This window comes from Gallinula chloropus (assembly GCF_964237585.1).
Source record: "Gallinula chloropus genome assembly, chromosome: 2".
Taxonomy (NCBI): Eukaryota; Metazoa; Chordata; class Aves; order Gruiformes; family Rallidae; genus Gallinula; species Gallinula chloropus.
Window position 1 is genome coordinate 71,680,777 of NC_140086.1, and position 25,167 is coordinate 71,705,943.

The 25,167-nt window shown below is 40.5% G+C and overlaps 1 protein-coding gene across 3 annotated transcripts in view; it reads right to left on the bottom strand.

Moving 5' to 3' along the window:
• FHOD3 (formin homology 2 domain containing 3) overlaps positions 1 to 25,167 on the bottom strand; it is a gene marked incomplete at both ends in the record, with an annotated part of 396,588 nt that overhangs the window by 113,756 nt on the left and 257,665 nt on the right. For all 3 annotated transcript variants that reach the window (XM_084260348.1, XM_084260347.1, XM_084260346.1), the window contains 4 exons: positions 3 to 244; positions 2,585 to 2,728; positions 9,615 to 9,709; positions 16,006 to 16,117. In XM_084260348.1, the coding sequence (XP_084116474.1) occupies positions 3 to 244; positions 2,585 to 2,728; positions 9,615 to 9,709; positions 16,006 to 16,117 (593 nt within the window). The remainder of the gene's footprint in view (positions 1 to 2; positions 245 to 2,584; positions 2,729 to 9,614; positions 9,710 to 16,005; positions 16,118 to 25,167) is intronic.

Sequence of the window (25,167 nt, forward strand, 5' to 3'; positions counted from 1 at the left end):
ACCTCTCACTGAGATCTTCGACGCGCTGCTGCCCGTGGCCTAGCACGAAGCCAGGGCTTGCCTGACTGCACGGACTGGCGGGGGCCGATAAAGTGCTTTTGACATTCTGCACCGAGTGCCTGCGGCTCCGTCGGCGCTCCAACCCCCGTCGCTCACTGGCACCAAGACTGGCCCTCCTCCGGTCCTTGCGCCCACTGGGAGGGGGGTCAGCACTCTCATCTCCATCCTCATGTCTCAGTGTCATCTGAGAAAGAAAGGAAGAAAGGTGAGGCTTTTGACACCGTGGCTTTAGGCACCACAGGTTTTCACACCTGGGCTTTAAAAATTAACTGATCCCAACATAATTAACTCCTACTGGTATCACCGTTTCTGTAACTAGCCCTGTAAAAAGCTGCCTATCCCTTAGCACAGTGTAGCAGCTCTAAAAATGGAATTGCACCCCAACATCATGTATAGAACACTACAGGACCTGTAAGAACACATGTATATATTTCCTAGTTTGTTGGGGTTTTTTTAATGTAGGACTTAATTTTCAAGGAAGCTGAGCAGCATTGGACACCGAGCTCTCTTTATTTCCTTCCAATATACTTAGATGAAGCCTTTGGCTGTAGTGAAATCAACAAAGTTCTCGTGCATCGACTAAGTGAACATTTCCTCATGATCAGACATGACACTTGTAACGATGAGTGGAAGTTACTGTCTACTACTTTAGTAAGAATATTTAGAAGAGTGTCATAATTTATTCCCAGCCAAGACCAGCAGATGTATATTTAACTGTGTTTCTCTTAAAAACATCAATTTTTACAGATGTCCCTGTAAACAATGTAAACAAAGGGAAAAAAAACCCTAATGAAAAAAATGATTTTGGTGAACTGGTACCACAATGGATTCAAACAAGAAAACACAGACCACACATCTCCTCCAAGCCTCACAACTTTTAGGTTAGCCTAAATACTTTCAAGTATGCCCTTCAGTGGAAAATTCAGTATTTCCTGCCAGTTCAGAAGCACTGTCAATACAGAGGAACATGTGTATAATATCAGGAAAGAATGATGCTGAGAATAGGATGGTAACAATGGCACTTGACAAAAACTTCTGACATGGGTTGGGAACTGATGAGCTGGAAATAGCAGAGGAGTAAAATATGGTGCAACTCCGAGTCTCTTGCTCCACAGCACGCCGCTGACATGCCAATGTGATATACCTCTAAGGGAAACAGAGCAAGTGCTGCCATAGGGTACGTGAGGAGAGAGGTTGCTGGCAGAAACAACAAAGTTACGGGTGGATCTCATCTGAAATGCAGCATAACATTTAAGTAATCTTTACATGAGAAAGATCCTTTTCAAATAGGCAGAGGTACAGAAAAGGGTGATGAGGGCGATCAGCAGAGTGCATATCTTCTGGTTTCTATTGCTCTTCTGATAATTCTTACCAGAAGTGACTAACAAAACAAAGGCAGAGGGAAGTGTGATATCTCTGCTTAGAGTATAAAATCTATTTAAGTGAGGAAGAAGGGATTTTTCAGATAAAGAACAACATTGGCAGAAAAAACGAAGTATATAGGCATCTCTATATTTACCCTGGTCACCAAAAGAATGGTGGTACTCAACTAAGCCAACTGCTAATTTTGCAGTCAAGTCTTTCAGCATGCGCAAAAACTGCTGCTTCTAAGATGAATGGTCATCTTTTATGAATTTTATGAACTGATGCCTCTGATGATAGAAAAAGAAATGAGAACATGAAGGCTTCTCATTCTCACAGTCCTATTTTGACTTGACTCAATCAAAATACAGCAAACTGCTGTACACAAAACTTGACTCCGCTCTAAAGCTGGTGAAGTGACATGGGCGTAGAGTTGAGTGAAATCAAGAATCAAATCTACCAAATCCACTGCTAGACTTAAACAGAGATAAAGTAATTTCATTTCATCACATGAGAACATGAATTCAAATTTACAGTACATTAACTTCAGCCTAAACCTCCCTGCTCTAACACTTCCCGAAGTCCGAAAAGAAGCTAATTATTAAGAAACTGGATATCCTTCCCTTACATATAAATACTTCAGAAGTAGTTATGCTATACCTAGGTGGTGAACATGGAGTCACTCATTACTCCATTGCTGCAAACTGTATAGGATCTGGTCCAGTGTAAACTCGTAAACAAGGACTTGCTGGGTATTCAGCTGCAGAACAAGTGGTATTTGTGAAGCTGAGCTCAGCCGAACCTTTTTAATGAGCTGAATGCTTTTGCATATGGAAAGAACTTCTACTTACTTCAGGATGTGTAACTAGCAGTCTGAGAAAGTTTTAATTGCAGGCAGAACTGCCTCTAAGGAGGCTAGTAAATGTGCTGGTTTGCCTTGGAGTGTGCCCCAGCTTTACTATGAAATACATTTGCACTAAAGGCAGCTATATACCACAGCAGGTCACATACACCAATGTGTATAATACTTCCAGCAACCAGATGTTTTTCTTTTAAAATAAAATAGATAACCAAATTTCACCTAGGTTACATTCCCCCCCTCCTCTTGGCTTTGAAGTCTGCACAAGCTGTAAGATGCATAAAACAGGGCATGTTATGTTACCTCATAAATGTTAAATTGCTCAACTAAGTCCAAGTCTGTTCCTTTCTTGTTCAAGTGTCTCTGTGAAATAGCTTCAATGCCTAGCTCTTCCAGACAGTCCACCACGTCGTAGAAAGAGTCTTGATCTGGCAACCCCGACAGCGTCTAAGAATCAAAGGAAAAACATTTAAATCTGTTTGTTTTGAAAAGAATTAAACAAAGGTTTTCAAAAGCGGGTGGCAAGAGGTGCTATGTATGATTTCAATAAAGTACAACCCATGATGTGGGATTAGAGACACCGCTAGAAAATAAAAAACAAGTGGCACAGCTTTTAATAAACAACTCTATGCACTGTGTAGAAAAATGAGTAATTGGCAAAACAAATCAATGTTGTTATTTCATTAAAAAAAAAAGGATGGAAAATGTTGGTCTTTAAAATACACAGTTGGATCCTTCCTGGCTTCATTCAAGTACAGATTTGAAGAACAGAGAATGTTAATGCATCAAACACAGGGATAAAAGCAAAGAGAGAGAAAAAAAAGGGTTTAGCTAAAACCAATGAAGCTGATTTCCTACTGATTCCTGTAAATTTGCCTTAAGAAGAAAAAGTACAATGCACAGCTGTGTGATGTCAGGACAGCAGGAAATATCCTGCACCACGTGCCTACTGTCCTCCACACCTGCAGCAGAGGTCACCCTCCCAGCACACAAATTGCTTTCTATTACAGAGATATTGACTTTTTTCCTCCCTTCCTCCTTTTCAACTTGAAGTGTCTTATCAAGGCTACATTGACTCCTTAAATTTATAAATTATTAGAAGAGTTACTAATTCCTGATTATGGGGTAAGTTGTTACCAGCGACACTGAGAGGAGCTTTTCCACATTAGAAAATAAAGAATGCCAATAGCAACAGCATTTGAAAATTAACTGTTTGAGTTCAGAGCTTTTTATGGCACCTGCTCCATGTTGCAGAGAGAGCACTTTTCTTCCCATAGAAACTTCCTGGGTTTTTTTGTGAATTCAGAAAGCTGAGAAAAGGAAGATGGTCTTCTGCAGTATGACATGTGTAGCATAGCCTGCCACTGCAGTGTATGTAGTGAGAGGGACTGAGTGATGCATGGAAAGAGGACACAGGCATTGGACAGCTTTGTGCAGAGCACAAGTCAACTTCATTCACCAGTCCTGCAGACTTACAAAGTCAACTGAAAATGCTACTGTTCTGGTTTGTCACTGATTTCTACTCAGCCTGTGCTGTTTGCTGCTCCTTATGGATGATGCAGAAGCATGAGTGTAATACTGTGCACGTTGAGCAGAAGATACTGGAATACAGTGCAACGTTACTTGCAGAGCAACATACACCTCCTTGCAAGAATCAGTCCATACGGAGTCATTTCTGGAAAATACATGAGAGTCCATGCTGGAAGCAACACGGTTATTCTGAATTAGCTCACCAGAGAGATGCTGATTCTGAAGTAGTTTCCTCTCTCCTGTTTAATTAGCTAAGTGACTTACCGATACTCCCACCAGAGAAGAGAAAGGGCAAGATATAGAGACAGCACACACAAACCCCACACCCTCTCCAGAAAGAGTTTCATCTTCTCATGCCTGGGATGACATGAAGTGTGCACTGAGGATAATGGTTTTCTGGAGCACAGCCTTTCCAATGTGGCTCTGAGCAGAAGGGAGCAGCCACTCAGGGATGTTTCCCTACACCAAGAAGCTTTACATTCAGAAAAACTGGTGTGAATTATGTGACTAACAAGAGAGAGGACTAGCCAGCTGACATATCCTGCCCTGTAAAAGCACTTCTTCCCTGTGAAATGAGGCACTGGAAAATTTCCATCACCAAGGCCCTTTTAAATGTAATTTAATTTTTTTTTAAAAAAAACTAAACACCACACAGCAACATCATCTTCAGTGAATTACAGGGCTATTGCCTTATGTCTGGTGAGGTCCACTGCAAACAGGAGTGTTTAGCACAAACACCAGTGAAGTGTTAGGGTTATATGTTCAGATTTCTCTGTTCAGGCTTTAATTTAAACTGTCTCTCTCCAGGACAGTCTTTAAGCCTCTCTTTAAAACCCACTGAAGACCGTGGAACTAAATTTTCCTGAACTGCACTGAAAACAGACACCACGTACATTTTGTTCTTTCCTACACTGATACCGAGCATCGAGTTAAAGTCTGAGGAGTCAGCAGATGAGGCTGTCACACCGTAAACCCAAACAGAGCTTTAACACAGATACAGAAATGCTGTAACAGAAAACCACGCCTATCGGGCTTTCTCTTGCTTCTGAAATAAGCAGACAGCAGCTACGCTGACCTGAGTACCTTCAGGCGCAGTAAGACGTGATGTCTTACATGCCAAAGGGTGGACAAACAGTCAGATCTCCACGTATCTTTTGAGCATCTACTTAAAATTCCAGAAAATGGTCTTCATGTTATATGCAGATCACCGACCTTCAAGTAAAGCTTTAATCTGAGGTCAGGCAGGGGGTAGACGGGAAAAACAGCAGCGTAAGGTAGTATTTACTGGCAACCTTGCTTTTGTCAGCAGCCTTTTATTGGTTAATATAATTTTAAATCATGCAGCAGTGGAAATCTAATCTTCACTGCATGCTACTGGCCAGGACCAGGCAATTGAATTCCCAACTATAGAAACCAAATATATTCCCTTTGCACCATTTGTCATTAAACTCACACATCCATTTTTGGAACCTAATGCATATCAAATTCAATATCTAACATTATAAAATGGGATGTAAAAGGGCACCTCTGATGTCACAGCAAGGTCAGTTCAGTGTAGCCCAGATATTTGCAGTAACAACACAAGGGATATGAGGTATTTGTATAAATGACTGATTAATTCTGGCTTGTGGTAGTAGAAAAAAAGACTGGGCCCCCATTTTCTTGGTGGCTTTATAAAAGAAACAAAAGCTGCAACCAGCAGAGCAGAGGTCATAAACTGGGCAGGTCCTTCCAAGGTCCTTGCTCCCTCCTGAGTACCTGGTTACTTTCAAAATGATACTGCAAAATAAAAATATACATACAAGTCCCAAGTATTTCCTCCTGCTCTGAAAACTGACCTTTATGATATAAAAACCTGTCTAGAAAATCAAAATTTAGCCACCTGGAGATGCGTGTTTAAACCATACTCTGTGGTTTCTTTGCTGAATTTTGCTACGTTCAGAACTCAGGTGTACAAAGGAAGCATGAACATCAACATAAAGACTCATCCCTGTGTCTCTAATGAGTTTTTGTTTGAGGAAACATCCCTGGATTGAGATTTTTGTTTGCTGTGTGATTCTACAAGTTGGTCTCAAGCCTGTGTGGGAAAGTCCATGCAACTTTGTGTTCTTCCCTCTCAGACAACTACTGTTGGAATGGTGAACTAAATGAAAACCAAATCCCTAGCCCAGGAGTACTGAGCTGGATACATCTCTTGACCACATTTTTACCAAAGCCTTGTCCCATTGGGCAGCCAAGCCCCAGGCTTGCTCCCCATCCATCCGCCGGGGGGACAGGATGGGCAGGAGAATGGGGAGGCAGAGGCAAACAGAGGGGCAGGGAAGGGCAGTGTGCTGGGACAGCCCAGGAAGAGGGGAATGACACTGACAGCACGGAGACAGAATGCACAAACAGGGGTAACACAAGACAATTTACCAGCCTGAAAAACAACCAGATGCTCGGACCACCCTCAAACCATCCTGGAGCTGCACAGAACTGCTCTTTCCCCACTTTTCTTTTATGGCAATCAGGAAGTCATATGCTATGGAATACCCCTTGGCCAGCTCGGCTCACCTGTGCTGGCTCCTTGTGAGAATTAACTCTGCCCTAGCAGAAACCAGAACAGCCTAAACAGCGTGTTTTATCTACTTCTAACTGTAACAATCCCAATGGAAAGAAAGACAACAAAACTGATGAAGTTGTATAGGGTGTTAGAAAAAGGAGTTTTATAGGTCTGTAACATCGAAAGGTTTTCCTAGATGATAAAAACTATCAGACAACATACCCAACTGTTAACAGCATAATATTCTTATCACTACATATCCTCAGTTACATTTTGTAAGAAAATCTGACACAAATTACTGTTAGCCTGTGCCTGGCTTCAGACTGAAAGGCTCTCTTCCTTTGCCTTTTTTAAAATGTGCAGCCCAGGCTGGTACTACCTAGTAAAACTGTAAGTACGGTGCCTTTAGTCACTTACAAAACATTCCCAGTATAGACTAGTGGAAGATAGAACAGAAAGTCCAGCTAAATACCCTTGATGTGCAAGACTTTACATGAAAGTCCGAGTAACATAAGAGTAGTGCTCTGGTTACTAAACACCCAACAGACCAGGCTTCACTGAGAGGGCCCAGGCAACAGCTAGAGAGACATTATTGAACTCTTACGTGCTGCAGTGAAAAGCACTATGTGGTAAATAAACATGCTTATGGGTATTAGCCAAGCTTTCAACTCCTTTGGGATAGGAAGAAGCCTCCCTCACATATGTGTCTTCCCAGGGGCCTGTAACTTCTGAAACACCTGCTGTGGGCAATGTCAGACACAGGATGCAGGATGGCCACTGTGCCGGTGTGGCAGCTGTGATGTTTTTAGGGCAGCTGAGGGAAATACGATGTGTGTGTGTACCTGCTGTACTAACACCATGCTGGCCTGAAACAGTGATTTTACAACTACAGCTGAGGGACCACTGCTGGGTGGTGCTCTAGCTCCCACTAGTAACTGCTGGCCTGGAAGCTGATCCTTAAATTCTACACTTATATTAGACCTCCTAAAAAACATTCAGTGTTTAATCTGAATATACCAAACTGTATTAATTTTTATATACCTTGTATTTAATCTAACTCTGTTTTTAAATGCATCGTATGATATGAGAGAACAAGCAATATTAAATACAGATAAAAAAGAAAATCAACAGTAATCTTACAACTACAAAGCTTCCAGTATAATCTCAATAATGAAGAGGTTTTATAGCAAGTACATGTAAAGTGAATTGAATGCAACATTGGGTTTTCTGTCTGCATTTGATGGGTACCTTTTCTTTTTTTAATATAAATGTGCCAGAAAGGCTTTAATCTATCTAGACCTCCATAATATAAATGAAATAAATAGAGACTAAAGTAAGATTTAACAGATCACAGGAACTAACCAAAGGCAGATAATAAAACTTGTACTGGAAGTATTCATAACCAAAAATACCTGCAGTGGGATCAATCCTATTTAAAGATTCATTAATTCCTAAATCCTCTCAAATTCACAGAGACCCGATGCAATGTTAGCATAATTAAATTGGTTAAGCATCAACAAAAGGGAGGCAGGTTTATTTTCTGTTCTTGAAACAGGAAAGAAAACAGTCTGTAAATGCATATATGGAGAATGAAAAAGGAGTGGAAATACGTTTCCTTAAGACAGTCCCTCATGAGGACTCTGCCTGCATTGAAAACACGTTTGCTTGCCTAGAGAAGCTGAAACCATCTGAGCCTTCTTTGTATTCTTGCTGGGGGAAAAAAAAATTACAACTGTGACATGCTGCTTTCTGCTTTCTCTATAATCATGAAAAAAAAATCCCATTAAAAACATCATAAAACTGTCCATAAGCCAGATCATAATTATAAGTGTGTCATTGTGGGATTCCTCTCTTCCTTGATCTTCCTAACTGCCTTGCTCCTTTGCCTCTGAGATGCATTTTCTTTTCATGTGTTTTTAAAGAACTACGTCCCCCTAGAAACAGCTTTAACTTTAGTGGAAAACTCAGAATAAGGAACTCAACTATAGGATGATCAAAGAGTCATCAGAGAACAAAATTTTTGAAGAAGTCAAACATCAGGTCGAGAACAACTTTTCAAAGGATGAAGAGAATTACCTCAGAAAAAGGAATGGGCATGTGAAACAATGAGGTGTAAAACAGGGATGTTAATAACTAGTTGCCTTGGCTTTAATAGCAGCTACAGACAGAAGCATATAAAGCTTGTGAGGCCTTTCAGGATGTGTACATCAGTGGCATAAAGTGGTCTTCTACCTTCCAGAGAATCCTTGCTACAATATAAGCATGAGCAAGGGTGGCTCTAAGGAAAAGTGTGGTAACATAAGTGATGTCACCAGGAGAGGTTTGTCCCTCTCAAGTATGTTTGCTGGATAGTATCTACCATTAAGCAATTATTTTATCAAAAACCCACCAAATCAACCCATGGCCCCAACCATATAGCCGTGAGCAGAATAAGGTGGAATCTTGATTTATGATCTCCAACAACGAACTCAGGAACTTTAAATGAATATAATGAATAATAATAATAATATTATTCCATAATGCTCTGGCCCATTATGTATAATCATCATACACATTGTTATTTTGATTTGCTAGTCGTATGTTGATCTTCTATGCTCTTTAAAAAAAACCATTTTTAATTTTAGTCACCCTAGGATTTTGTTTAGAACTAGATGCTAATTTTTAAGGAATTTACACTAACAAATTTCTAACTTTTAAGGGCCTATCACTGTCTCCATCCTCATAGCACAAGAGAATGCTTCAGAAGACATTTGTTTTACTGCAAAACTACTAGCTATAATACAGGACACTAGTAAACATAAAGAGAGAATTAAAAAAGTAACCTTTTTTTAAAGCAGAAACACTTACTAGCACTTAGACCTGTTAAATTCATCATATTTGGTTTGCAGCAAAAAAAAATATTGAAGGATCTGAACTAGAAAATTGTGCACAAAGCAAGCCTTTTGTAAGGATGTAATAGTTCACTGGCACTTGCTTTCCTTCTTGCTTTGCATAATGTATTGAGTTTTGCTTTCAATGTTGCCAGTGTTAGGAAAGGAGTCATGGTCATAACATGTTTCTGTGCAGCATCTAGCAAAATAGCAATTCAGCTCCCAGCTGCTGCCCCTGGGTGACTGCAATACAAACAACAAGAGTGTGTCGATAATTACAGCTTGTCACTCAACTTCTCCAGGATAGGTCTCCTTTATATTCTCAACAGAGAAGACCATTATAGAGTTGAAAATATAATTTCCATCAGTTATGCTAACAAAGTAAACCAACCTTGTTAACCAAAGTCATCGCGTAAACCAGCAGCTCGGTATCAACCCCATCCTTCTCCTCCAGGATCTCCATGATGTTGGACCACGGCTTGGCTCCTAGAGGAAAAGCAGAAGCCATTGGTGATGGTGATCAGAATGGAAAGCTGTAGCATCAACATTTATCCAAGAAGTAACACAAGTCAGAATGATGTGGCCGGGTGGAAAATCACAAAGAATGACAGTTATCTCCAGCTTCCTCTACACTATCTCTTGCTTCATGGAGAATTAAGTTTAATAGAGTCAGTGAAAGCTATGTTGCATCCTAATGGAAGGATCTAAAACAGGCCAGGTGGACTTTCCCCAGAGTAACAATTTCTCTCTCTTGATGATGAAGGAAGTTTTTTTTAGCCCCGTTTGACTGACAGTGAAGTTCTAAAATCCCACCTACAAAAGGTTCACATAAGCTTTGGTAAATCTTCAGCTAAAAATCTATATGCTACTACCGTCTTAGAACATTTGATGTTTACATTCCTAATGATACTACCAAGTTATGCTGCATTAAGTCCTGTTAACAAAACAGTGCAGAAGAGAAACATGGTATTATCAAATCACAGGCCGTGTGTCTCAGATAAAATAAATGATCAAGAAAAGACTTTTGCAGGGGTTCTTACTCAAACTGTTTTAATAAGTACCCCCACTACAGAACTTTCAAACGCATTTCCCTCATTTTTCCTCTAAGTAAGGTTAACTTTTGTGCTTCTAGTTATGATGTAGTTGCTTGATTTGCATGTTGATTTGCATTTGCATGGATTTCTGATGCCAAAGCTCATGTGGCTTAGTGAGTTATCATTCCGAAAGCATCAGGCAAGCAACGCCAGCCAGACTCAAGATAACCTCTCGTGTGGAAAGCACCTTCTGAAACCATCCTATTTCACTTAGCTAAAAGGGAGATGGTTGCATCTACCCAAGAAAAAGCCCCACATAGCTATTTATCTAGGAAACTGAAGTAAATAATGTAATACTATAGTTCAGTATTTTGTTTGGAGAGATGTTAAAGGTAAGGGGACCAAGCAGAAAGCTAAGCCCCTAGCTCAGAGATACTTAATTCAACTACATGAGCATAATTGCAAGAGTTTTCAAATTTCAGAGGGAAAAATGCAGAGTATTCCAACAACCCACATCCCCTAAACATTACAGGGATGATTATAGTTTGAGTATGATCAGTTAGTAAAATGCAGATGTTTCATCACCACAACCTGTTGCTAACTGATCAGTGGCCCTGATGTTAAAACTCTGTATTACTCTCACAGTGATAATGGGCCCTTGTTTATTCATGCTTATATAATGTATAGGTTTTTTTCTGCTGCACAGACTTCAAAACTCTGCTAACCAAGGATCTCCCCTTTCAAAGCAACGGCAGTGCACTATGGGGAAAAATCTGTCTATTAATGAACACGCAGACAGCAATATTTATCTTGCTTTCTTTTTCCATCTTTTTGAGACATTCTCTGATCTTTACTACTGAATAATAAATCAGAGTTTCCTTATCTCAAGCTAAATCAAAGGAGGGGAGAGATGCACTCTTAGGTCTCTGAATGTATTTATGTACGTTACTAATTAAATACTAATTCAAATACACGGCTGTAATGAAAATACTCTAGGCAACTCTTTACCAGATTCTCTATATTACCAGACATTTTGTGCAGTACATGTTCAAAAGACATGTGGAACAAATTGACTCAGCTCACAAATGATATATGATCAGCAGGAATGATATCCTCTCTACAAAAATGTCTTCCTGTGGTTTCCAGTGAAAAATAAAAATGGAAGAAAATAAGACTGAGAAACAAAATGGGGAAACTGTGCAAAGTCTGACTTATAACAACGCTGTTTAGAAAAAAGCAAGTTGTTAACTACATAAAAAATTTAATCCATACTGCATTTTTCAGCGAGAATCCTCACAGGGAAGCATGCCTTTATTTTGCAGGAAGGTTTTATTCCTATTAGGACCATCCTGTTTTGTTTTGTAAAGACAGCACACTGGAGTTTGTTGGGTTTTTTTCCCTGAATGTCTTGATACTTCATTACCATAAAAGAATATTTTCAGCATCGCCTGTCTGTTTTCCTGCAAGGATGATACATAATTTTCTTCTACCTACACTGCTTCTCTGTTTCAGAATACAAGATTTTAAAACTGTTAATCAATCACGCTTACTAATATGGCAGCCTTGTACTAGCTAATCCATCTCCAAAAGGCTTTAAGGTGCTGCTTTTAGGCAATTTCCAAAAATCTAGTCTTATATTTTAAATTCTTCGTCCATTCCCTAACTAAAACCATAAAGAGGCAGTACTATCAGTGACTTTGTTAGAGCTACTCCAATCTGTACCAGTTGAAACCTTTCTTTTCAAATGTTATTTTCATCATTATGATCTCAAATTGAACAGCCAAGGAGTCAACATGGAAATAGCTGTACAGGTGTCTACCTACCTGAGGACAAGGCACTTCTGGTGTGGATGTTACACTGTGACCTTACTGTATTACTCTTTTTGGGTTAATATTCCTCACTAATATATAATGAGAGCCTATATAGTTTCCAACCTACAATCTGGCGAGCATGGGATATGGGCAGATCTAGAGCAGGTGTCTGCTCTCATTCACTCTTGTGCCTTCAGCTTGGATTTCCAACTATGTTGGTCCTGGAGAATCACCACTTAAAGATGAGACCATAATCTGGAGTCTACATGGACAAAAATATTTTCAAGGCAATTATTTTTGTAATGTAATGACAGTGAAAAAAACTTCTCCTTTCAAGCTGCATAGAAAAACTTTGTGAGAGATACCTTGGAAAATCATACACTAAGAGCATGGATGATATTTCTAAACTCACTGGCTGCTGCAGTAAAGCAAGAATGCTCATACAAGAGATATGAAAAACATGATGTATATTTTCCCTTCTCCTTAAAAAGGGTATTTGTATTGTAAAGAATATGAAAAGCTCTTCATTTATAGACAAAGAAGACCTTTTGAGGAAACTATTAGGCAGAGCTAAAATCTACAGCTGCTATTGTCTGTGTAATAGTCAGAATATAACAAATCCTGAAAAATCTGAGCTCAAATGTAGGTTTGGCAATGCATATATAAGTAAATCCATTTAATATTTGTATATTATGGAGTTTATTTTTAGAAATAGTAAGCGTAAGCATTTATGCTTGCTGATTCTGAGAAAGGTTTCCTTTCTAGCCTGTCTCCTCCACCTGATCACGATGCAGAAGAATGATGAATCAAAAGAATGATCATTCAGTATCCCAGCAATTCATCTAGGAACAGAATGGGATGCTCCCATAAGGTTATTACTTCCATACAGGACTTGTGGCAAACTGGAATGGAGTGATGGAACAGGCTCACTGAAGTGAAAGATCAGAGGTCGAGTTTTGTGCGTGTTCTCCTGCCTTCTAATGGGTGAAACGAGAATTGCTCCACTGCCGTTACAGGCTTCTCTCTGGTAACAACAGCTCGTTATTGTGGCTGCTCCCACAGAAGGCTGGAGACTCAACCCTGCTCTTACTACAGCACTCTGAGTAGTCACAAACTGTGCATAAACACGTGGAGAACTATGGTGTTGCAATAACCACGCCTAAATTAAATTAATACAGCCTATTGAATAACATTGCCCATTCTTTTAAGTCTCTCCTCTGTTTCCCCTTTAAAAGTTTTTACAGATGAATCTCAGGGAAAAAAAAAAAAAGAAAATAAATAAATTTCATGCCTTAAACAAAATCTTGACATCACAACTACACAGGACATGAATATTATGTATGAAAAGCCTTGCATCAGGCCAGAACTGTACTTGAGGACTGCCACCAACTTAGAGAGTGCCTGTCTCTAAGTTGCCGTAGGATGGAAAGGTATTGATACTTTTGGAAAGACTTCAACATCTTGTATCCCTGCCTACTTAAATATGTGTGAACACACAGCCTTCCATCGTGCCTACACAAATTTACTGGATGTCTAGATGGTCTCTAGAGGTCCCTTCCAACCCCTACTGTTCTGTGATTCTCTGTGAAATGGCAAGGAGAGTGGAGCTACTGCTAATGTGGGCTATTCACAAATGATGTAACGAGAAGTCAGAATCACAAACAGTATGTGACAGTGTCCAGGTCAGCCACAGAGCTTTCATCTCTGTCTTAAAAAATGCTCATGATAAAGCAGCCCCAGAGAGCAGAGTGCAAGGCCAGCTCCGCTTTCCAGTCCCGGTATGCTTAAAATGAAAAGAGATCAGAGTCCTCTGGGGCTCAGACACAAAAAAGGGCCAGGGAAGGGGGATCTAGATGCAAGTATAACTAGAAGCTACTTCCTATGTGATGAGGTCTGCACAGTTATTCACTCACTTATGGTCTGCTTGTATCTGTGAGTAAAGCCAGCACTTCTGCGGATCTCTGTACTTAGAGTTTGCATGTGGATGTATTCTTGCACAGAAACCACAGATGGGATTGCTTTGAAACAAGGCTGAGTTATTACGGGGTTCTTTATGTTAATCATGTGTGGTACACATGTTGAGGAATTATGTCATATCTCATCACCTTGTATATACATGAAACATTGGACTTTTTTCAAAGCAGTGCTAAACTTAATTATATACCTGCAAGATTTATGACAACATTTCAAGAAAAGGCACACTGCTTTTTCTTCTGCTCGATTTCTGTTCCATTAAATCAGTCTTTAAAGACAGGTACTCCTCAGTTATAAGACAATAACTTCAAAATATAAATTAAAACATAGCATATCCACAGTCAAAAGTGAAGGGCTATGACACTGATGTCCTAAAAAAGGAACTAAGTCTAAACCAAGAAAAAAACCCTCCTCTTTTGCAGCTAAGCATAACTGCTTAATAATAAAAACATTAAAAAAAAAAAAAGGAAGGAAGGAAAACTGGGTATTTGGGTCTAAGTTATTTGCTATTTGTTCATGAGACAATCCGCCAACCCACAGGTATGAGAATTCCCATAAACCCTTTCCTCATGCTCCTAACAAGTATCCATCTAACTACATGCATCACTTTTTTCTTTCCCCCCACATGTTTTCTGTTGTTACTGAAGTTGTTTTATTACTTTGGGGCATGTAAACGCTTGCCTGGGGCTGTTTTACAGATACAGAAGGGAATACACAGCGCATGGTAGCATGTTTAGGGTCCTCTTTTTGCTCTTTCTTCAATGAGGTTTACTAGCATGTGAACAGATGGCAATTTGAACACACTGAGAATATCAGTGAGTTCAGAGAGCTGAGGAAATACTAGGGATGACTGTAAAAATAAATCATAGCACTCAGAATTACATGAATATTGTGATTATATTTCTGCTTATGGCATTGTAAGGTTTACTGGTTTTAATTCAAAACAGAAAGCCAACCCAACGACCCCACCATTCAACGTGTTACACTGGTTTTGAATTGCCCTTGTCTGCTCTCCAGCCATAACAGAGCCATTGGAGTTTTTTGGGGTCTTTCAAACACACCCATGTTGATAGCTGAAGGCAAAACCGGGCTACTTTCTCCTATCTCTGCACCACCATTCTCCCCATCCCCCAACTTTTTTTGTTTCACTTTTACCATGTCAGGTCACTCAAACAACTTCAGCATGGAGGCAGTTGCTCCACAGAGGGGATCTTGCTTTCAACCTCCATGTGTCTGAGACCACAACAATGGTTCTCCCAACCTCAAAAACTCTCCTTGGGGCAAAGGAATGTTTTGCATCAAGAGAGAATGCCCCGGGAGCTTAGCAATGGCTTTGTGGGAAGAACAAGAAAGAACCATTTTTGTTCTATTTATTTGTAAAAAATACAGTATACATATTCAAGTATTTTTCATGAGCCTGAAGGGTAACAGATTTCATAGTATAATATCTGCTCAAGGGCTTTATTTTAATGTAACAACAGATGGTTTTACTTTTACTATAAAGCCTGTACTATTACTGACCTCATCTTTCTCTTCAAAGGGATTACACTGATTAGATATCATTTTCTCTTCTAAATCAGACTCCTGCTTCTCAGAAGTAAATGGAAAGGCAGACTGGCCCAAAGGAGCTTCCAAGGTCGGAAGACACAGTGGGACTTGCTTTGCACAGGGGTGCAGGCAAGTGGCAATGACTGAGGTGCACAGCAAGCCAGATGGGTTCCTCAGATTTTCACTCTACACTTTCCCACTCTAATTCATCCCTCAAAACAGTCTTAATTTGCATGAATACTTAAAATACGCTTTTAATCAAGAAATGAGGGGTACGTCGCACAAAGCAGGCATCGCCACAGCAGCTCCAGAACCACTGAAATCAGTCATGAAATGCTATCCTGATGTCAGCAGCGCTGGCATTTTGTACCACCCCCACCACCCCACCGCCCCCCAAGTAAGGAAGGCCACTCACCTCTCTTTTCATCCACGGTAGATACTGCCTGGATTAAAAGCGGTGCGTTGGACTCGGTGTACTCCACAAACACCAGCAGCAGCTTCAGCGCTGTCTTTACCACCAGGCGGAACTGGAAGAAAAGAGTGTGACTTGTCATTCAGCAAACCACAGCGTTTCCAGATGTGTTAAATAACACTGGGCAAGATGCAAGCGCAGTGATCCAGATCTCGTAACAACACACAAGTGGAAGAGATTAAGCTATGCCAGGACTGAAAAAACGAAAGGTGGCCAGTTAGCTGACAGCTTCATTGGTTGGACAGTGCTCTTCTAGGGGGAGTCTGTGAATCCAAACAAAAGTTCAGTGCTGACACATGTAATAAAAGGTTGAACATCCCACCTATGCATGCACCTATGCATGCTCCCAACATCGCTCTCCAAAACTTCATGTACACAGAACCTGCTGAGCTAAGAATTCCTCTACTTCTCAGCACCTTTGTTTCCCCTTCTCACTGTAAGCTTTTCATGCTGTTAAATTGCTGTATCACGGGATGATTTTCTCCTCATGCTTTCCTCTTTTCTCATATTGCTACTATCTAATGCTTATTAAATAGACCAGTCTTCACTATTTAACAAAGCTTGGGAGAAAGTGTGTTTAATCTCCAACTATCCTACCCTGTCATGAATAGTGTGATTTATTGGAACTGAACATTCTTCCTGCAAGTCTTCAAATTCAGTATTTTGTACATCCCTGAAGCGTGAGCTCAGCAAAGCCTCAACATTACTATAATGGACCTACTGGAAATCAATAGATAAACTCCATTGGTTTCATCACAGATCTCCCATTTCCAGACTACTAGATCATTTGATTATTAGATAATTTTCAAAACGCTGAGTAAAAACTTTTAAAGATTTGCTTGGCATGATCAGGTAGGTGAAAAACCAGCTCCTTACTTAAGGTAATATTTGGAGTTTTTAATAAAAGGAGATGTGAAAGAGGAGGACTTTTCAAGAGGCAGGGCTTTACATGCTCAGCCAACAGGGTTTTTATTAGAACTGATTCTAAGTCAAATCACAGAATCATTAAGTTTGGAAAAGACCTCCAAGATCATCTAGTCCAACCATTCCCCTCCCACATTTATTACTCACTAAAGCACGTCCCTAAGCACCTCACCCAACCTTTCCTTGAAGACCCCAAGGGACAATGACTCCATCACCTCCCTTGGCAACCCATTCCAATGCCTGAACACTCTTTATGAGAAGAAATTTCTCCTAATTTCTAAACTGAACCTTCCCTGGCCCAACTTGCAGCCATTCCCTCTTGTCCTATTGCTAGTTATCTGTGAGAAGAGGCTGATCCCCAGCTCACCACAACCTACTTTCAGATAGCTGTAGAGAGCAAACAAGGTCTCCCCTGAGCCTCCTGTTCTCGAGGCTAAACAGTCCCAGTTCCCTCTACCATTCCTCATAAGACTTGTGTTCCAGATCCTTCATCAGCTTTGTTGCTCTTTTTTGGACATACTCCAGCCCCTCAATGTCTTTCTTGTAGTGAGGGCCCCAAAACTGAATGCAGTATTCAAGGTGTGGCCTCACCAGAGCTGAGCACAGGGGTACGATCACCTCCCTGGTCCTGCTTGCCTATGCTCTTCCTGATACAAGCCAGGATGCTGTTGGCCTTCTTGGCCACCTGGACACACGGCTGGCTCATGTTCAGGTGAGTGTCACCCAACATTCCCAGATCCTTTTCCTCTATGCAGCTTTCCAGCCACCCTGTCCCAGGCCTGTAGCAGGACCTGACACTTCACTGTGTTGAACTTCATCCCAATGACTTCTGCCCATTGATTCAACCCATGAACCCATGCTGGCTGGGCCTGATCCCCTGGTTTTCACATATTTGCTCTGTAAATTCCCAGAGGATGTCTTGCTCCATAATCTTCCCTGGCACCAAGGTCAGGCTAACAGGCCTGTAGTTCCCCGGATCTTCCTTACGACCTTTCTTATAGATGGGTGTCACATTAGCAAGTCTCCAGTCATCTGGTACCTCTCTGGCTGTCCATGAACACTGATAGATCCCCTATATCCTCAAGCTAAATCATCAATTTAAAGCCAAATAAAAAGTGATACACCACTGCCCCCCAAAAAACCACAATTTCCAACCTACTCTAACTGAATCAAACTGCAGAAACACAGGTATTTGTAAATTTACTGTATTTTTCTGCTATCTTGTTCTGCAACAAAACTATCCAACAATGTCTAAGGTTATTAATGAGACAGAAATGTGGTCATTAGTCTATGCTTTGCCATTGCCAGATTTTTAAATCTACTTTTGAACACATTCATGTAGAGATAAGCCATGCTCCAGAAAATCCCAGTCTTTGTCTCATTACATTAAGTTAGTAGCACTCTGAAACATAACTGCCTGGTCATTATGTCGTCATTTTCCAGGTGGAAAAAAAATTAAAATCATTATACTGTACTGTTAAACTGTTTCAGGGATGTATATATATAGTTTCTATCAGTAGATTGAAACTCATTCCCATTCCCTCATTTTTTCAAGTCTTCTCAAGACAAGTCTCAGAAGAGGCGAAGAATCACTATTAATCATTTCACAGATGCCCTCAAAGGCAGCAAGAGTGTCTGCATTGTGAAAACCACTCAAGCTACTGCACTCACATTGCCACTCACAGAGATGTACCAGGGCACACTTCAAGGTAAAATGCTTGCAGCTTGCTGATGTAGCTTAGAGCAGACAGTGACCCAGGTATTTCCCTGGCTTCTCCAGTTTTACCCCCTGGTGCTGAACTAAGCTTAATGCACTGCAGTGACATTACCAGCAAGGGAAAAGCTTCTCTTGATGAATCTACACTCACTCAGAATTGACATAACATTGAATTAGATACTTTTAGGGCTCAAAGCCAGGAAATCCATAACAAACCTTGCCAGGTCCCGTAAGACACTTGGTTAGTCTAATTTGCAGTTGTGTTGCCACAGTGATACTTTATAGATACATGGGGTAATCAAATTATAGGTAATTGATATCTGATGACAAACAAATCACTTCCCCGTGACTGCACTGGACATCTGTGTACTTTTAGGCCAATAGCATACTGTTTCTGCTCTGCAATGGCATTTCCCTTATTAATCAAGTTCGATTGTTTAATAGACATGTTGAAAGAGTTTCCAACAAGTCTCCACTTGCTTTGTAAAGTTACTTCATAAAACAGGAGTTACCACATTACTGTGAACGATTCTAGCAATAATGTATTTCCTGGGTACCTCTGTACCACCTACTAATATGATTCAGAAACCTTTCCTTAGTAAGGAAATCTTGGCTATTACTTTTGATGGTTCTAAAACCTCAAGGCTTGGCCATATGGTGACAATGGGATGCATTTACACGTAAGTACTCCATGGCAACGTTCCCATACCTTCCCACCTAACAGCAATCGGTGGAGGGTCACACCAGGCACACACCTATTTTTGCAAATCTCTTTTTCTTCCAGAAAGGAGAATTGTTTTCAATACCTTTGCTCTAACTGTTGCCTGCTGGCTACAGCAGCTGCTCTAATAAGGAGCTGGTCCCTATGCACTTTGTATCCGCCACACTACAAATCCTGGAAAGCCTCAGGGCAGCCCACTGCAGTTGCACCAGATCAGGGCTCAAGCCAGCTGATTATTGCAGTGCTGTCTGCAGGCATCAACCTCCTGTGCTTAACAAGCTAACAGATGACAGAATAAGGACTAAATACCACCCAGAAGCAGTCCTGGAGAAAAGAAGTTACTAGAAAAAGTTGTATTTTGATAGCCACGTAGCGAGTACAAGGACACTGTAAGTTCAGTTTCTCAAGTTGCAAATTTTCAGGACTTCTCCAACTCCTCATAAAATAGTCAAGCAGCCCTGGGCAGTGGAGGTGCCTGTAAGTGAGGTAACATCATGGCAGGTTACCACTGGTAGTCAGTACAGCCACTAGCTTTGAGAAAACCTGCGTTTTAAACGTGGTTTCCTGCTCAACAGAAAATGGCACCTGAGACTCCTGTGGGCACTTGTAAGCTTTGGACACCTTGGGTAATTACAAACTCAAAATACTGCAGTCCTAAACTAAGCTGCACAGTGGGGACTTACTAGCTACCTGTGGCCCACACAACCTCGGCACACATCTTACAATGGGACTTTTAATACTGCTTTAATAGCACTTCTTGACATCAGCAGGCAATCGTCGAGCAGCTGCACTGCCTCTTGGAAAATGGAGTATCCAGCCAGCAAAAGCCCCTCCAAGATATCTGACACAAGGACAGTCCAGAGTCTGACATGCTCACACTAAAATCGACTCTGATTACCCACCATGGCACCAAGAAGTCTCTGAATGGTCCATTCCAGAGATACTTGCTTCCAAGACCTATGTGAAGCATGGTGTATTTTCTTACACGGCCTCCAATATGATGTTCTGCTTGTTAAGTGATCCCTTCACAACCTGTGAGCCTGGCCTGCCTGTGGGCAGCTCATGCATGCTGCTGGTGACACGCTAAGTATCAGGTGTTGCAACAAGAAGGGTTTCAACCAAGATGACTGAATACCAGGGCTATTCAGAAAGTTTCCATTTGTGATTATCTATGATGACTGTCAAAGTGGAAGACCCTCATGTCTTTGCGAATGAGCAGGGAATGCCTTTTCAGTTGCTTAAATAGTAGACACTGCAAATAAAATACCTGCAAATCTCAAAACTGGGAGATTGCCTAACAGGAAAAAAAGAGCAGTAATTCATTGAGTTTCTTGCTTCCTTTTGTGAAGCCACGGGCGGATTTGCCAGTCACAGGTATCATTTTATTTCACTTGATGTACCCAGATGGCACAGCCATGGGAGCAATAGAAACAAGTTTCATATTTTATTCATGAATTGCTGTTCATGTGAATCACTGTTAAAAGCTTCATGAAGGCTTTTAAGGCTGATTCTGGGGTTTACCAGGCTCCCATTTTGTATGGAAGATGGGCACAACTGCTTTCTGAATCAGCTTCAAAAGAGGCACAGTTCTGTTAAAACCCACAGGGCAGTCACAACATGATTACTTCAAACAGGAAAAGATGTCAGAAGAGCGATACAAAAGGTTAACATATGCTGCGCTGGTCCAAAACAAAGCCCTGGTATCATCACTTTGCAAACATAGGTTTACCCAAATTTCTGAGGCAATACACACACCCACTGGCTCAGTAAAGTGATGTTTTAACAGTTCAGAGATTAAATACGCATTTTTGAATGTCAAAACATTGAAGTATCAAAACTTCTATTAAGTTAGGAAAGAAAGCCATGTTGTATTTTTGTATCATGTACAAGCCAATTTATATAGAGGAAATGATGTTAGCATCTTCTGGCTAAAGATAAGATGTAACCAGCAATGTAAAAGGAAGAAGAAAAATTATAAACCTTTTCCTTCTGACTCACTTTACGTTACACAGAGGAGTTTGGCAGTCCCTTCCTTTTTATCTGTTTATATTTAGACAATCGGAAACGTGTTACAGATCCAGCCAAAGAGACCACACAACAGGCTGCAAAACTCATGTCTCGTGGAAGGGCTTGTCCTAGTTGTAAGTTGCTTGCCAGGAAAGGCTTTAGTCTTTACAAGGAATGCTGTCAGAAAGCAATTGTTGCAAAGTTCGGGTCTTAAAATTTAGGATTTTTATTTTTTTTTAAAGAAAACAAAACCAAAATTGAGTAAAAACTTAGTATTTCACTCAGGGCAAAGTAGTTACTTTGGATTTATGATATTCAAATTTAAAGGAGGAAAAAGAACTGGATTTTTAACTAAAGATTTAGTAAGGCCAAATCCTCCGAGGCCTAATCCAAGCATGGGCATGGCCTTGCAGGCTGAGTACTCATCCTACTGATACAACACAGCAAGGCAGCTACTGCTGCAACTCAACAGTGTCCATCCCACTGGTGAGAGGGGCACAGGAAAACCTAAATCCTTCTTTCTTGTGGGGTGCAAAGATGCCCCCAACTTCTAGTGCTGAGGGAACAGCCCTGCAATGCTGCTCAGTCCCATGCTTCACAAGGGGATAAAAACACTTTCTGTTCACAATAGAAGGAAAGATCTTCCTGAAATGGAAGTATTTAAGAAAAATACATAATATATAGTATATATAAAACCCAATACACATTATAATAAAAATATAATAATGTAATACAATATAATATTATTATTTTCCTTTATGGTAAGCAAGGAAAAGGAAATGAAAATATTGAGCACAAGAGAATATTAGAATAATTTAAGTTGGAATTAACCTAATAGCACTTTCTTTCTTATCTTACATGAGCAAACCTAGTGCCACTGTTGTGGTGAAACCCCACTGGACTCACTCTAGTAGGTAAATATCTATGCCACACTGAGGAACCCGAATCAGGATCCCTGAATTCTGAATGCAGTCTTAGTAACACCAAATGAGGAGAGGTGTTTCCTTTAACTTGGTAGGTACTCTTCCACCAGCCCAGCCCCAGATGCGTCTGGCCTCCTTTCACACACAGAATCACTCAATCACAGAAAGGTTTGGGTTGTAAGGGACCTCATCTAGTTCTACACCCCTGCTGTGGGGAGGGACACCCTCCACTAGACCGGGTTGCCCAAAGCCCCATCCAACCTGGTGAACACTGCCAGGGAGGGGGCAGCCACAGCTTCTCTGGGCAGCCTGTGCCAGGGCCTCACCACCCTCACATGTTGGGGGTCTCACCTCTCATGAGACACAGTACTCACACAAGGGCACAGTACTGACTCCTGTTCATGTTCATATTCTCTTATTTAGAATGAGGAGACAGAATTAAGTGGTGTGATGTTAAAAAACATCTGTGTTTTTTACTGATTGAAGTTACCAGGACTAAGTACACTTAAATGATAATTTTCAAGGAAGAACTATTGGCAAACGAAGAAAAGGGCAGAAAAGGAAGATTTACAAAAAGTGCCAGTTAAAACCTGCCATGAGAAAACTTAGTCATAACAACATTCTCCTTGAGCTAGCAACATTACTTCCAAGGCTGTCCAAATAAGTACAGCACCTGTTTAATTTATCTATTAAAAAATTAGATGTGCATAAACAAAAAAGCACTGAGATCCTCCTAGGATTTCTTGCAACACTGTATGTTCTATATCTTGCTATATCTGTTGTTCCCAATTTGTCTCTCCTGTTCAGAGAGAGAAGCCAGCCAGACCAAAGCATAACTTTGGCTTACATGTCTCTGGATGAATCTCATGACATGGATTAGGACTAAAAAAAAAACCCCAAAATAAACAATTCTCTCTCTAGTGAAGCAGTGATGAAAACTCTAACATTTCCAAATTGTAATTTGGGATTCAATCAGAGTTTCTATCCAGCCCTTTGGTTTTCTGTCATATTTCTTGTTGCTAATAGTTCAAAAACCTCCTTCAGCACCCGGTAAATCTATAGCGACACACAGACTTCCACATATACAAGGAGACTAAAATACACATTAGAATTATATATGTACTAGAAGTTATAGAAGTTAACCTTGTTTTCTGTACTTGTTTGCTACCAGCTCACTATTTTACTATTGGTTTGCATGGTTTTGGAAGCCTCAGGGCTGCGTTTCAACTTCAGCATTCCTGGATATGGGCAATGAGAGCTGTCTGTTCTGTATAAAAGCAGGTTTGCCTCTGACAACCCCAAAACACAGTCTTATCCTACTAATGCTCTGGTGTAAGGTGTCTACATTTTGTGGCAGTTCCCAGAACCGTGACACTTTTCTTTGTTCACTTTCTTTCCCCAGAAGATGAAAACACACCCAGAACATGTCCATCCTTGTTCTCAGAGAAACATCTAATCTTGAAATGAGGCTGAAATCAGAATTCTAATACTGAAAACAGATGATGATGAGGAAGGACAACTGGATAATCTTATGTTGGCATCATTTGCACAGCATAGCTTTGGTATCAGTTAAGGAATTTACAGTGCACAAAAAAGGCTATGTATAAAGTGGAAGGAGGCTGAACTTATTTTCAGTGCCAGGTAAAGGCATGATTGACGTGTGAAAGCCCTTTGCCAAGGATGTGTATCTGTAGCCAGCCTTTTAGAAACATGATTTACCTGACGCATAAAACATCCCAGTATTTTCTGAAAAGCATTAACTTTCTCAAATCTCTGGAACAATGTCATTTCAGTATTTCATGAGCTTTTTACACATCTCCACTGCAACTTACATCTTACTTGACCTCTCCCACATCTGCAGGCAGACAGCAAGCCAAGAATTCCAGCACTGGGTGCACGAGCCGGGAAAGCCACCGCTGGTACCATGACCAAAGGCCATCTATCTCAAAAGTATGCAGGGCTGGCTATACATGGGAAAGAATCCTAATACAGCAAGAGCAAACAGCTTTGTAAATGTGTTGTACACCGTGTTTACGTAACCCAGGTGAAAAGTACACCAGAAAAGGGGAAAGAAATCAGGAGTAAAATTACTGGAAACCTCTATTACTAGATTTGAAAATGAATTCCTTACAAAAGAAAAGAACAAAGTTCTTTCTATTCTCTGACTTTCCTCTCCAAAATTGACATTTGAGGTCAATTCTGAAAAAGGGTAACAACTCCACTTAGCAATCCAGTTCCTTTCTATTCATAGCTCCTGAATGGAAGAGTGATCAGAACAATGAGATCCTTCTGTGTCACCTGAGCCAAGTGTTTCTTGCCACCTTAATTCTCCATCTAAAATTTAAGGCAGCCTTTTTTAAGGTGAATAATGGAAAATTCATAAATATAGATATTAATTAAGAATATAAATAACAGAACACCACAAAACTTCTCAAATGAGTGTAATCACTCTTCCCTAGAAGAAAGATTTCTTATGTGCTGGGGCCTTAGAAGCTGCTTTTGAGTCTGCAATGAGGACGTGACAATTCCTCCACTTTCTCACCAGAGGGGCCACAAATGCCCAAGTGACAGGACGTGTGGGGCACATGGAGGTATCACAAAGGTGAGATACAACAGCTAAACACCACGTGCATAAAGCATGTGAATAACCCCATTCTAGGCACTATTGTTTGCACTCAGGGATTTTATTTCATCAGGAATGTAACTATTCAATGACCCATGTATCTGTGGGCTGCTCTACCAGCAATGCAAATAAGAATGTGTATGATGCCATGTCTATTTTAAGCACTGGAATTTTTATTAGTTGGCATATA